Source organism: Pongo pygmaeus, chromosome 5 (assembly GCF_028885625.2).
Source record: "Pongo pygmaeus isolate AG05252 chromosome 5, NHGRI_mPonPyg2-v2.0_pri, whole genome shotgun sequence".
NCBI lineage: Eukaryota > Metazoa > Chordata > Mammalia > Primates > Hominidae > Pongo > Pongo pygmaeus.
In genome coordinates this window covers 10,698,136-10,712,219 of record NC_072378.2, presented here as the reverse complement: position 1 = coordinate 10,712,219, position 14,084 = coordinate 10,698,136, and the positions used below count along the sequence as shown (strand labels likewise).

At 41.2% G+C, this 14,084-nt stretch overlaps 1 protein-coding gene across 16 annotated transcripts in view; it reads left to right on the top strand.

Moving 5' to 3' along the window:
- Window positions 1-7,749, top strand: part of MAK (male germ cell associated kinase) — a 74,317-nt gene extending 66,568 nt beyond the window's left edge. For 9 of the 16 annotated variants that reach the window (XM_054490093.2, XM_054490090.2, XM_054490085.2 and 6 more), the window contains 2 exons: window positions 1,720-1,839; window positions 7,343-7,749. In XM_054490093.2, the coding sequence (XP_054346068.1) occupies window positions 1,720-1,839; window positions 7,343-7,535 (313 nt within the window). In that variant the 3' untranslated portion in view covers window positions 7,536-7,749. Of the gene's footprint in view, window positions 1-1,719; window positions 1,840-2,153; window positions 2,340-3,896; window positions 4,053-7,342 lie in introns of those variants that run through there. The other 7 variants (XM_054490099.2, XM_054490097.2, XM_054490098.2 and 4 more) reach the window with 4 other exon arrangements.
- Window positions 7,750-14,084: the final 6,335 nt, after the last annotated feature.

Sequence of the window (14,084 nt, the reverse complement as noted above, 5' to 3'; positions counted from 1 at the left end):
CGACATGACTGAAGCTGCTAGTGAATGCAATCACTGCTTTGAATTTCCTTCCAAAAATTTTTCTGAAGTAAAGAACTGATTACTGTTTCAGAATGAGTTTCTGAGGTGGGAAAAAGGTTAAAGTAGGCAGCTGAACTTACACAAAATTCAGTAGGGTTAAACATGTATAGACTGCGAGCATGTGCTCACTGTATACAATCCTTTAGGGGCTGATAACATAATATTGCGCTTTGACATTTGTTGCTTCAAGAGTAGACATCTGTTGAAGCCTGATATGCCGTGAGAGACAACAGGGACACAGAGCCCAGTGTCGAGACGTGTAAACAGATAACACTGTGGAGAAAACACTCTGTTTACTGAACAGTGCTTTGAAACCAGGAGGGTGATCAGAGCCCCATTTTGCCTTCTAGAGATAAACCTGTCTCCCTTCCTGCAGAGCTAGCTCCACCTATCGCTTCCTGTTGTCGTTTGTCTTCAGTCAGCTTCCTGCCAGTGCAGCAGCTCCTGCTACATCTTGACATCCCAGTGGCCAGATCCAGTGCAGGAGCAGTGCTGGTCCTATCCGAGCTCTCTGCCTCATCTCCCATTCCTTTTTTCCACACTCAGTGTGTATTCTCTTGGATTTCCATATCCTGTTCCTCCTACCATCCACCTCTCTACCTGTTCTCTTCCTCTACGGGTTCCTTTTCTCTCCTGTCCCTTAATGCTGGTGTTCCTTGGGGGTCTATTCCAGGTCTCTGCACATTCGCAGTGCCTCTGAGCTGGCTCCTCCAAGCCCACAACTCTGTAACCACCACACTCTGATCATTACCAATCTCCACGCCTGCCCACTTGCCCTCTGCCTGCCACAACTTGAATGTCTTCTGGGTACCATGTCTTTCCCCCAATCCTGATTCTCCTCCTATGTTGCTATTCATGGACAATGCACCCAGTCACCTGAGCTGCAAACTTAGGAGTTTATATTTCCCTCTTTCCCTACCACCTCCACCCCGTGAACCTGCTTAGTTCCCTTCTTCTTCACCCTCTGCCACTGTTGTGGTTCAGACCCTCATCCTCTCTCATTTCAGCTCTTAGCAGTGACTTCCTGGCTGGTCTCTAGACTTTAGATTTTTCCTCATCAGTGCATCCCTGTGCTAACGCCAGATTGAGCATTCACCAATAGTGATGATGATGATGGTGATGACGATGGCAATGATGCTAGCTGACATTTAATGCGGACAGATTCTATGCCACATGCTCTGAAGAGTCTCATCAATCCCTACAACAACCCTACGAGAATAGGTCCACTTACAACCATTTTACAGAATGAAGACAGACACAGGGAGCACTTCAGAGATGGGGGCTTCGCAGCGGGAAATACACCCCTATGTGAAGAAGTGGGGTCGTGAGAAAGCCTGGCATGTTCAGGGTGAACTGAACACCCCTGGGCCTTGAGTTCAGACCCCAGCTCAGTCTCTTACTAACTGTGAGAAGTTAGGCAAGTTACTCAACATCGGAGAGCCACGATATGGATCACGATGTTGGATATGGATAATAATGTGATCTAAGCAGGCTGTTGTACGGATGGAATAAGAATATCTGTAACAAGCGCAGCACAGTGCCTAGAACATAGTAGATGCTGAAAAATAGTATTTAGAAGTAATGGGGTAGTATTCAATGTTATTCTACTGTGCCTAAAATATTCACCTTCTGATTGGAAACTTTATGATATGTCACTAGGAAATCTTGGAAGTTATGCTACTTACAATCAGTCAGGATATATTCCTTCCTTTCTCAAAAAAGAAGTGCAGTCAGCTGGCCAGAGGATCCACTTAGCACCTCTCAATGCAACGGCTTCAGGTAGGAACAACTTCAGATACAGTTTTCTAGATTCCTAGCAGAAAGGAACATTTTCCTTTTTAAGTTTATGCAGTCACTTTTCCCAAGCGAAGACTTTTAGTCAGCCTCACCTCATTAATGCATTTCTTTTTGTTTTTACCGAAATGTCCTATTTTTCTTCCAAAAATGTGGATTTGAGGGTCTAATAATTATAAGAAGAGCTACCTCTAATTAAGTGGTGACTGTCTGCCAGGCACAGTGTAAAGGGCTTACTGGGATTGTATCATTTAATCCTCATGATAACCTGATGATGTAGCTAGATCTCTTCTTTACAGATGATGAAATGTAGGTGAAGTAACTTACCTGAGGTCACACAGCTAGTGGAGCTGGGATAGAAACTCAACTTAATCCACTTCCAAAGAGTGTGCTGTGCTGCACAGAGAGATGTGAGAAAATGCCTTTTCCAGAGCCCTCTGCCCAGGACCTGGCACAGGGTGAAAGCTTAATAAATGCTGACACTCTATTTATGAATGAGTTAACATGAGTTGTGTCTCTACAGTTCCATCTTAGGGCATAGAAATTAGCGGTGGCAGGACTTTCACACCCTGCCTTTTGCTTTGCAATAGTATTCAGTGGGGAAGGGTTTATCCCTCTACCCTCCAGCATTATGCCTAACTGAGGTAAGCTTGCTCCCCAGTGGTGTGGCATGTGACAGCCACATGTGGGGATACACACTTGAAATGGAGGGTGATGATTCTGTACTTAAGCCAATCAGATTTGGCCATGGTCTTCGAATCATTGTAATCTGAAATAGATATCCTGAATTCAGCACCAAAAATAAACATTAAAGCCAATCATTAGAAACTTTAATAAGATACCTAATTGTAGTTTACTTTATTTATTTTAATTCTTTTTTATAGAGAAAAAGCCTTGCTCTGTCACCCAGGCTGGAGTGCAGGGATGCAATCATGGTTCACTGCAGCCTCGAACTCCTGGGCTCAAGTGATCCTCCTGCCTCAGCCTTCTGAGTAGATGGGACTACAGGCACACACGACCGTGCCCAGCTAATTCAAAAAAACGTTTTTTGTAGGGACAGGGTCTTGCTATGTTGCCCAAGCTGGATCTTGACTCGTGGACGCAAGCAGTCCTCCCACCTTGGCCTCCCACAACTCTGGGATTACAGGCGTGAGCCACTATGCCCGGCCTGTGGTTTCATTTAAAAGTTGACTCTGAAAGTGTGCTCACAGCCTATCCTAACCACTATCTTATATTAAAACCCCGATTAGATGTGCCAGTCTTTAAAGTTCACACTATTGGAGCTAAAAACGTATAAAGCCTGGACTTTTTTATTTTTTTATTTCTTGCCGCAATAGAACTGCTTAAATAGTACTACAGTTACCTTATCTGTGAAAAGAATTGCTTCATTATCTTTTCGCTGAAACAAAATAAGTAAATATTTTATATACAGCAGTGATTTTTATAAAGCCTCAAATATTTAAGCCAGCCTTATGAGCCATTCATTTATATGAAATATAAAATTTTATTTATTTATTTATTTTGAGATGGAGTCTTGCTCTGTTGCCCAGGCTGGAGTGCAGTGGTGTGATCTCAGCTCACTGCAACCTCCACCTCCCGGGTTCAAACGATTCTTCTGCCTCAGCCTCCCAAGTAGCTGGGATTACAGGCATGCACCACCATGCCCAGCTAATTTTTTTTTGTATTTTTAGTAGAGACGCAGTTTCACTGTGTTGGTCAGGCTGGTCTTGAACTCCTGACCTCAAATGATCCACCTGCCTCAGCCTCCCACAAGTGCTGGGATTACAGGCATGAACCACTGCACCCGGCTACATTTTATATTTTTAATATAAAAGCAGAAAATCATAATGTTTCAAATTATTTTGTTACCTAGGTATCTACTCTTATAAATCAAGAGTGGGTCTTTTAAAAAATATTTTTGTAAGATATTGAAGGCCTTTATATATTAATTATTCTATCCAATTAGCATGCATATTCCTGTTTTCATTTTTTTTAAGTAAATGCTTTTTCTTAACTTTTTATTTCTTTACTCCGCTTATCAGATTTTTCTACAGATGGTGATAGGAGGAAAGGTAAAAAATGAAGTAAATATTAATCACTCTCAAGTGGTCAATGCAAATCCTTAGAAAAACACTGTTCTGTAAGAGATGTGTCTTCCAGTCATGCCAGTTGGGTGACAGTTTCTCACAAGAAAATAAAACCAGGTCATTACCATATTTACTCAACTATTCCCCCCTTCTCGCATAGTCTCGTCTTTGCTCTTCTTTCTCCCCTTCAAGTTTTTTGGTTTTGTTTTGTTTTTTGTTTTTTGTGTTTTTTGAGACAAAGTCTCGCTCTGTCACCAGGCTGGAGTGCAGTGGCGCGATCTCAGCTCCCTGCTGCAACCTCTGCCACCCGGGTTCAAGCGATTCTCCTGCCTCAGCCTCCCGAGTAGCTGGGACTACAGGTGCGTGCCACCACGCCCAGCTAATTTATGTATTTTTAGTAGAGACGGGGCAGGATGATCTCAATCTCTTGACCTTGTGATCTGCCTGCCTCGACCTCTCAAAGTGCTGGGATTACAGGCATGAGCCACCACGCCTGGCCTCTACCCTTCAAGTTTTGAGAAGGAAAATCAATGTCTTCCTCCCCATGTAATCTCTCCTTCCCCTAATACTTCCTTATCCCCTGCCTTGAAATTAACAACAAGGACTTCGAGGAGTGACTTCTGTTCTACACAGCACCCTTTAGGATCACTTTAGAAGTGCGGGATCCTGTTTTAAGCACTCTGTGTACATTAACTCATTAATCCTCCCAGGGCTGTATTCCAGGAGGTACTATTATGATCCGCATCTCATACAAATTTTATATCTTGCTAAAAGTTATATCATAGTGGCATCAATTAAATCCGTAACTAGAGGCAAACTTCTTTCCTTTAGCACAGATTTTCTACAAGAAATTAAATGTCCTTGATAGGACAGATGCAGTTTTTAAACACAGAACAAGCATTGCAAGGCTCACTATCCCACTCTTGCAGGGCAGTGAGGTGTGGGGTGATCCCACTAAGGCACAAAAGCATTTCTTGCCCTGCCACGAGATCTGGACTCCTCTCAGCTGTTAGGTTCTTCACCAAAGGTAGTTGAGTCCTGAAATTCTAGTATATCTAGGAAAGGAATCCTAAATCTCAACACTACCCCCTTCTTAGCAAAATGATTCCCTCTTGAGAAAGTTTTACAAAATATTGTCCTGGACACAATTTCATTTAAAACCATTTAGGACTTGACTTAGGTGATATCATGACCTGGAAAAAGGCTTCTCTTTTTGTTACTCCCCAAAGCTCTCACTTCTTACCCTCAGAGCCTCACCCATTAGCTTAATGCCATGTTCCCTTTTCCCTCTCTGAATAAGCGGGGCCTATTGCCTCTCTCCCCGCTCTCTACTCCCCTCCCACGCTGTCTCTTCTACCCCTGCTACCAATTTGACCTGTGGCCCACATGGGTGAGCTCACTAATTTAGCAGACAGATGCTCGTTTCTATTCCAATAGCTATAACTAAAGGGCTTTTCCTAGAAAACATGGTGCCCTAACTGGCCCTTGTAGACACATTGTCCCTGACTTTGTTAGATAGCTTTTTAGTGACTTTGACTTTGAGAATTTTAAGCCCAGTAAAAGAGTGGGATGAAAGGACCTGTCAAACCATGGAGTGGGGAGCTCTTGGCCTCCCTGCCTCCACCAAACTACACCGCAGCCAGGCAGCTGTCTTACCCAGAGCGTCCATACTTAATACCTTGTTCACCCATGCTGAAGTCAGTAGCTTGTCAGGACCACGTGCTCACAGAATTCCCTCCTACCTCCCAGTTTTACAGTGAAAATTTAAGAAAAACTGTGCAAACCATGCCAGTAAATATAGGATAGCTAGGGCTGGGGGATACAAAATGGTCAGATTCATTTCGGTATTAACACTTAGAGTTTAATCCAAGAATGGCAGCTACTACACAGTGTGAAGAGATATTTAAACCCCAGATGGAAAAAGCAAACATCCCTCCTCAGATACAATACCCGTGATACCTTAGCTCTCAGTTCGAGGTGAGGAAAGCATGAAGGAGGGACTGAAGAAGGCATCAAAAGTTGTCTGTAAAATGATCTCCTGCTTTGTCCATTGAAATGTTGAAGCAGTTTTAGCTCATAAATTGTTCAGATAACAAATGTTCAAGAAATTTTAAATTTTTCACAAATTTTTAAACAGTCAGATATATGAATGAAACAACCTTGCGATTAAAAGTTTAGGATCCTACCATTTAAGGGAATTGTGTTCCCACCCATGATTTTCCCAATGAGAAATGAAGTATGGGCTGGGTGCGATGGCTCACACCTGTAATCCTAGCACTTTGGGAGGCTGAGGTGGGTGGATCATTGGCAAGGCTGAGGTGGGTGGATCACCTTAGGTCAGGAGTTCCAGACCAGCCTGGACAACATGGCAAAACCCCATCTCTACTAAAAATACAAAAACTAGCTGGGTGTGTTGATGCGTCCCTGTAATCCCAGCTGCTCAGAAGGCTGAGGCAGGAGAATCACTTGAACCCGGGAGGTGGAGGTTGCAGTGAGCCGAGATCGCTCCATTGCACTCCAGCCTGGGCAACAAGGGCGAAACTCCGCCTCATAAAAAAAAAAAAAACTTCATTCTAAAACCCACATTTTAATGTTTAAAAAGAAATCTATTATAGGACCCCATGTGTGTTTCTCCATGAAGCCACAGTTTTATAGATTCACAATTCCAAATACATTTTTCTGTAGTGATACTGTGTCACTATTATTTAGATGTAACTACAGTGTGATATTACAAAGTCACTAACACTGTGGGTGTTACCCACTGAATTTGAGCCAATAAATTTTCTTGGTCTTCTTACCTGGCGTTGCCTATCTAAACATAAAATATTGAAAATAGCAGCAGTGTCAGTACTATAAACCAGGAATATTGGCTCTTCAGCTACTGAAAATTCTTTTTTTTTTTTTTTTTTTTGAGATGGAGTTTTACTCTTGTCACCCAGGCTGGTGTGCAATGGTACGATCTCGGCTCACTGCAACCACTGCCTCCCGGGTTCAAGTGATTCTCCTGCCTCAGCCTCCTGAGTAGCTGGGATTACAGTCACCCGCCACCACGCTCAGCTGATTTTTTTTATATTTTTAGTAGAGACAGGGTTTCACCACGTTGGCCAGGCTGGTCTCGAACTCCTGACCTCAGGTGATCCACTCGCCACAGCCTCCCAAAGTGCTGGGATTACAGGCATGAGCCACTGCGCCCGACCAGCTACTGGAAATTCTAATTGATGTCAACATAATACTACACTAGAATTTTTGGTTTTAACATTTAAGAAGCCTCAGAGAGTAATGAGTTAATCTTTTAAATATAAATTCAGATTTTCCCCATCAAATGAGAGGATGAATTTCTTTATTTTGAGTTTGAAAAGCAAATGAGTAAAACCCTATTTTCCGAATCTGATTTCTTTCAGAATATACCTGGAACACAAAAACTGGTCGGGGGCAGTTTTCAGGACGTACTTACAATCCTACAGCAAAAAACCTAAATATTGTGAACCGTGCACAGCCCATTCCCGCAGTGCACGGGAGGACAGACTGGGTGGCCAAGTATGGAGGCCACCGGTAGGAGTCTGTGGTGGGAAACCCCACAGCATTGCTCCGTAGAGTACGTGCGAGTTCCTTGACCCTGGGAAATGTCTACAAATGTCTATTTCTACTGAGTTCCGGAAGAAATATGCAAAAGTGGGTACTTGGAAGAGCAAAAATCATCCCCTATTTTATTTATTTCCAAGAAATGCATTTTCTTAGCATCATTGCCCACAGTGTTGATATATGGGTAGGATGTTACAAAGTATTGAATAAACTATTTGCCAAAGTATGAAGTATTTGATCTACAATTCAATAAATAGTAAATCCAATAAGAACCCTTAAAAAAAAAAAAAAACTTCCAGAAAATGTTTAGAGTGTTTTAGTTTTCATTTGTTGTATGTGCCCAAATGGTTTAGTAGTTCTTCACTTTGCTGTGATTGGCTTACGAGGTTTGTCTTTTGTTTTTGTACAGCAGTTGGGCCAACTTCTGCTGGCTGTCAGCTGTGGTTCTTATTTGACTAAGGCTCTGCGCTGCCATTTTGTCAATGACAGAAAGATTGCAATTATTTGTTTTTCTACTTTGAAGCTATGGGAGCGATGCTAATTTCAATCTTGAGCAGGATGTCTTTTTTTTTTTTTTTTTTTTGAGGCGATGTTTCACTCTTGTGTCCAGGCTGGAGGGCAGTGGCACCATCTTGGCTTACTGCAGCCTCCACCTCCTGGGTTCAAGTGATTCTCCTGCCTCAGCCTCCCGAGTAGCTGGGATTAGAGGCGTGTGCCACCATGCCCGGCTAATTTTTGTAGTATTAGTAGAGACAGGATTTCACCATGTTGGTCAGGCTCAGGCTGGTCTCGAACTCCTGACCTCAGGTGATCCACCTGCCTCGGCCTCCCAAAGTGTGGGGCTTACAGGTGTGAGCGAGTGCTCAGCTTTTTTTTTTTTTTTTTTGTTAGAAATAAATTTATCTTTAACATAGAGAATATCAAAGTTATGCCACCTGATTTTAGTAGACAGCCTGTGTTTTGATCTTGACCAGCACAGTTCCCATGAATTCAAGGTGACTGTCAAGCCTGATGGCTTGATGACTTCGATATTAACCAAGTCAAGGTTCTCTTGGCTGGACATCATTAAGAAAGTTCTAGAAACTGTGTTTGATGCTGGTTCATTGGACTTTTCAAATTGCTTTGTTTCTGTGTCCCTACCAGACACAAAGATGAAGCGTGCCAGCTGGTTCCCCCAAGCCAACTCATGCTGCTGACCACTGACTCAGCTCTGACCTTCACATTTGCTCTGAAGCAAGTGCGTTCAGCTGCTGGGGCAGTGATATCACATAGTACATATATTATTTTCTTAGTTTATTTCCAAACTGGTATTTTAAATAGACACTTTGAACTTTGGGCTACTCTGTTTAAATTTGCCACTTTCTGGACTGGACCTTAGTAATGTAAATTATTTTTAAAGAATAATAATGTTATCAGCTGCTGAGATTTTTTATGTATTTTGTGACTTTGTAACAACTGCTATTGTAATAGGTGTCATCTTGTGGGCATTATACAAAGGCATATTATAAAATAATAATGATATTTTTGTATAGAAGATTCAACTGTTCAGATGTAAGATGTTGAAAAATGTTAAAATCTAAAGAGTAATTTATCCTAGTGGTAATGGTTATATGTATTTGTACAGTTTAAATTAATGTCTCAAAGCTGTGCAGTCTTTTGTTACTGGGAAACTTTTAAACTCTGAATAGACATTAAAATAAATATGGTTAACTAGTGTGTTTTCATTATGTTTTTAAATCTTATATCCTGAATTCTATTTGTTGTTGTTGTTTTAATTAGTAGTCTTTTAAAAAAGCAGTTTTAGGGCCAGGCACAGTGGCTCACACCTGTAATCCCAGAACTTTGGGAGTCATAGGTGGGTGGATCACTTGAGGTCAAGAGTTCAAGACCAGCCTGGCCAAGGTGGCGAAACCCTGTCTCTACTAAAAATGCACAAAAATTAGCTGGGCACAGTGGCGGGCACCTGTAATCCCAGCTACTTGGGCGGCTGAGGTAGGAGAATTGCTTGAACCTGGGAGGCAGAGGTTGCAGTGCAGTGAGATCGTGCCACTGCACTCCAGCCTGGGCGGCAGAGCGAGACTCTGTCTCAAAAAAATAAAAAAGCCGTTTTAGGTTTATGAAAATATTGATCAGAAAGTAGAGTTCCCATATGCCCCTTCATCTGTCCCTCCCCGATTTTCCCTATTATCAACATCTTGCATTCATGTAGATAATTCATTACAACTGATAATCCAGTATTGATATTGTTATTAATTAAAGTCCATAGTTTATATTAGGGTTCACTCTTGTGTTGTACACTATGGATTTTGACAAAATGTCTAAGGACATGTATCCACCATAATAGTATCATAAGAATCGTTTTACTCCCTCAAAATCCTGTCCTCTCCCTATTCATCCTTCCCTATCTTGCCCTGAACCTCTGGCCACCATCGACCTTGTTACTGTCTCCACAGTTTTTCTTTTTCCAGAATTACCTGGGGTCAGGAGTTGGAGACCAGCCTGGCCAACATGGTGAAACCCCGTCTCCACTAATAATGCAAAAACATTAGCTGGCCATGGTGGTGCATGCCTGTAATCCCAGCTACTTGGGAGGCTGAGACAGGAGAATCACTTGAACCCAGGAGGTGGAGGTTGCAGGGAACCAAGATTGTGCTATTGCACTCCAGCCTGGGCAACAAGAGCGAAACTCCATCTCCAAAAATAAATAAATAAATAAATAAAAGAAACTGCCAAACTGTCCTCCAGAGTATCTGTACCATTTTGTATTTCCTGCAGCAATGAATGAGAGCTCCTGTTGCTCCACATCCACACCAGTGTTTGGTGTCATCAGTGTTTTGGATTTTGGTCATTATAATAATGTGTAGTGGTATCTCACTGCTATTATACTTTGCACACTCTAATGACATGATGTTGAGCACCTTTTCATATGCATTGCCATCTGTCTATCTTCTTTGGTAAGGTATCTATTCAGATCTTTTGCCCACCTTTAAGTTGGATTATTTTCTGACTATTGAGTTTTAAGAGTTTGTCTATTTTGGATAACATTCCTTTATTGGATATGTCTTTTGCAAATATTTTATCCCAATCTGTGGCTTGTCTTTTCTTTCTCTTGACAATGTCTTTCAAAGAGCAGGAGTTTTTAAATTTAATGCAGCCTAACTTAATTTTTTCTTGCATAAATGGTGCTTATGATGTCATATCTAAAAAGGCATCACCAAACCCAATCTGGTTATTTCCTAGGAGGCTTTAAAAAAAAAAAAAAAGTTTTTTTAGAGATGGGGTCTCACTCTGTTGTCCAGGTTGGAGTGCAGTGGCACAATCATAGCTTACTGGGATCAAGCTTCCTCCCCTCCTCAGCCTTCCAAGTAGCTGGGACTATAGGTATGGACCACCACAACCAGCTAATGGGAGTTTCATAATTTGCATTTTAAATTTAGATCTGTGATCCTTTTTCAGTTAATTTTTGTGAAAGATGTAAGTTCTGTATCTTGAGTTTTTTTTCATGTTAATGTCCTGTCATTCCAGCACTTTTTTTTTTTTTTTTTGAGACAGAGTCTCGCTCTGACACCCAGGCTGGAGTGCAGTGGCACGATCTCGGCTCAGTGCAGCCTCCACCTCCCAGATTCAAGCGATTCTCCTGCCTCAGCCTCCTGAGTAGCTGGGATTACAGGTGCCCACCACCATGCCTGGCTAATTTTTGTATTTTTGGTAGAGATGGGGTTTCACCATATTGACCAGGCTGGTCTGGAACACCTGACCTCAAGTGATCCACCCACCTCAGCCTCCCAAAGTGCTGGGATTACAGGCATGAGCCACTGTGCCCGGCACATTTGTTGAAAAGACTACCTTTTTTCTTCATGGACTTGCCTCTGCTCCCTTTGTTAAAGATCATTTGACTGTATTTACGTGGGTCTTTTTCTGGGTCCTCTATTCTGTTCTAGATCTATTTGTCTATTCTTTCCCAATACCACACTGTCTTATTTACTTTAGCTTTATAAAAGTTTTGAAGTTGGGTAATGTCAGTCCTCCGATTTGTCTCTCTCCTTCAATATTATGTTGACTATTAGGGTCTTTTACCCCTCCATATAAACTCTAAAATCAGACTGTCGATATCCACAAAGTAACTTACCGGGATTTTGATTGGGATTACATTGAATCTAGATCAAGCTGGGAGAACTGGTATCTTCTTTGACGTCTTTCATTGGTTTTGTAGTTTTTCTCATATAGATCTTGTACATATTTTGTTAGATTTATAGCTAAATATGTGAGGGTTTTTTGGTGCTAACGTAAATTATACTGTAATTTTTTTCTTCCCCCAATACTGTATTTTTAATTTCAAACTTCAATTTTTCATTGCTGGTATATAAGAAAGCAAATTACTCATATATTAACCTTATATCCTCATACCTGCTATAATCACTTATTAGTTCCAGGAGTTTCTTTGTTGATTCTTTGGGACTTTGTACAGACAATCATGTCATCTGCAAGCAAAACAGTTTTATTTCCTCCTGCTAATCAGTATACCTTTTACTTGCTTTTATTGTCTTATTGCATTAGCTAGGACTTCCAGTACAACACTGGAGTGGTGAGAGTAGACAGCCTTACCTTGTTCTGGTTTTAGAAGGGAAAACATCTAGTTTCTTCCCTTATTAAGTATGATGTTAGCTGTAGGGGTTTTTTAATAGATATGCTTTATCAATTTGAGAAAGCTCCTCTCTCTAGTTTTCTGGAAGTTTTTATTACACGTGGATGTTGGATTTTGTCAAATCCTTTCTCTGCGTTTACTGACGTGATCATGTGATTTTCCTTCATCAGCCTGTGGCTGTGATGGTTACATTAATTGATTTTCAAATCTTGCAACTCAGCCTTGCATGTAAATCCCGCTGGATTGTGGTGTGTGATTCCTTTTCTTCTTATTTGACTTGATCTGCTGATACTTTAGAGGCTTTTTCATTTCTGTTCATGTGTGTGTGTCTGTGTGTGTATTTAGAGAGAATGTGCCTAATGCTAACAACTGGTCAATCAGTGAGACTGGGTGAAGGGTATATGGCTGCTCCTGAAGATTATTGAAACTTTCCTATAGATACGAAAATTTTCAAAATAAAATGTTAAAACAACATAAATATATAAAGCAAAGATTTATAAATATAGACAGAAATGATCAGTCAGAGGTTTTTCTCAGAAAAAAGATCTAGAGACCTAAAATAAGTAAAGAAATAATAACACAGTAAACTAAGTTTTTCAAAAGTATAGCATATAGAACTTTGACCAACGAGGAAAATCTTCACATTCTTCTTAAATACATGTAACATTCACAAAAATGTAACCCTATTGTTAGGCCTCAAAGAAAATCTTAAATTCTCAAATGTAGAAATATGCAAGCCACAATCTCTTTCCACAGTGTAATAAAATTGGAATATCACAATAAAAAGCCATGGCCCCCAAATCTATCCACTTAAGAATTCAAAAATATTGTTATAAATACATGTTCAAAAAGGAAATATCAAAATTGAAATGAAAAACCTTTTAGAAATGGACAATAATACACCTCTATATTAAAACTTGTAACATCCAGCCAAAACAGATCTCAGAAATAAATTATGCACATGGTTTATTTGTGGGAAAAAAAAAAAAAACGAGCATGGAAAATATGCTAAATTTGAGCATTTAATTTAGGAAGCTAGAAAAAGAATAACAACGTAAAAAAAAATTTTAAGTAGATTTCAGCCCAGTAGCAATAAGCATACCTAGCACTCAGATATTGGTATCCAGTACCACTGTTCAATAAAAGGAGCCAGGGCTACTTGGAGAAGTGGCTGATTCTAGTACTAGGACAGGAAATATACAAGATGAGCCTAGAACGTCTTATAGTGCCAGACAATAAGGAAGTTCTACAAACACACAAACCAGCCCAATAAGGAAGTTCTACAAACACACAGCCAAAGGGACACAGAGGTCAACTGAGTTTCCAATGGCCAAAGCTGCAACACTTTGAGCAAGAAAATTAAGTATTGCCAGGCACGGTGGCTCACGCCTGTAATCCCAGCACTTTGGGAGGCTGAGGCAGGTGATTCATGAGGTCAGGAGATCGAGACCATCCTGGCTAACATGGTGAAACCCTGTCTCTACCAAAAATACAAAAAATTAGCCAGGCGTGGTGGCGGGCGCCTGTAGTCCCAGCTACTCGGGAGGCTGAGGCAGGAGAATGGCATGAACCCAGGAGGCGGAGGTTGCAGTGAGCCAAGACCATGCCACTGCACTCCAGCCTGGGTGACAGAGCAAGACTCCATCTCAAAAAAAAAAAAAAAAAAGAAAATTAATAAGTATTACAACCCAAAGAAAAAAGAAATATCCATTGAGTCCATACTAAGATGAATGCATGAATGAATGCATGAATGGCCAGGTGTGGCGGTGACTCAAGCTTATAATCCCAGCACTTTGAGAGGCCGAGGTGGGTGGATCACCTGAGGTCAGGAGGTTGAGACCAGCCTGACCAACATGGTGAAACACCATCTCTGCTAAAAATACAAAATTAGCCCGGTGTGGTGGCACACACCTGTA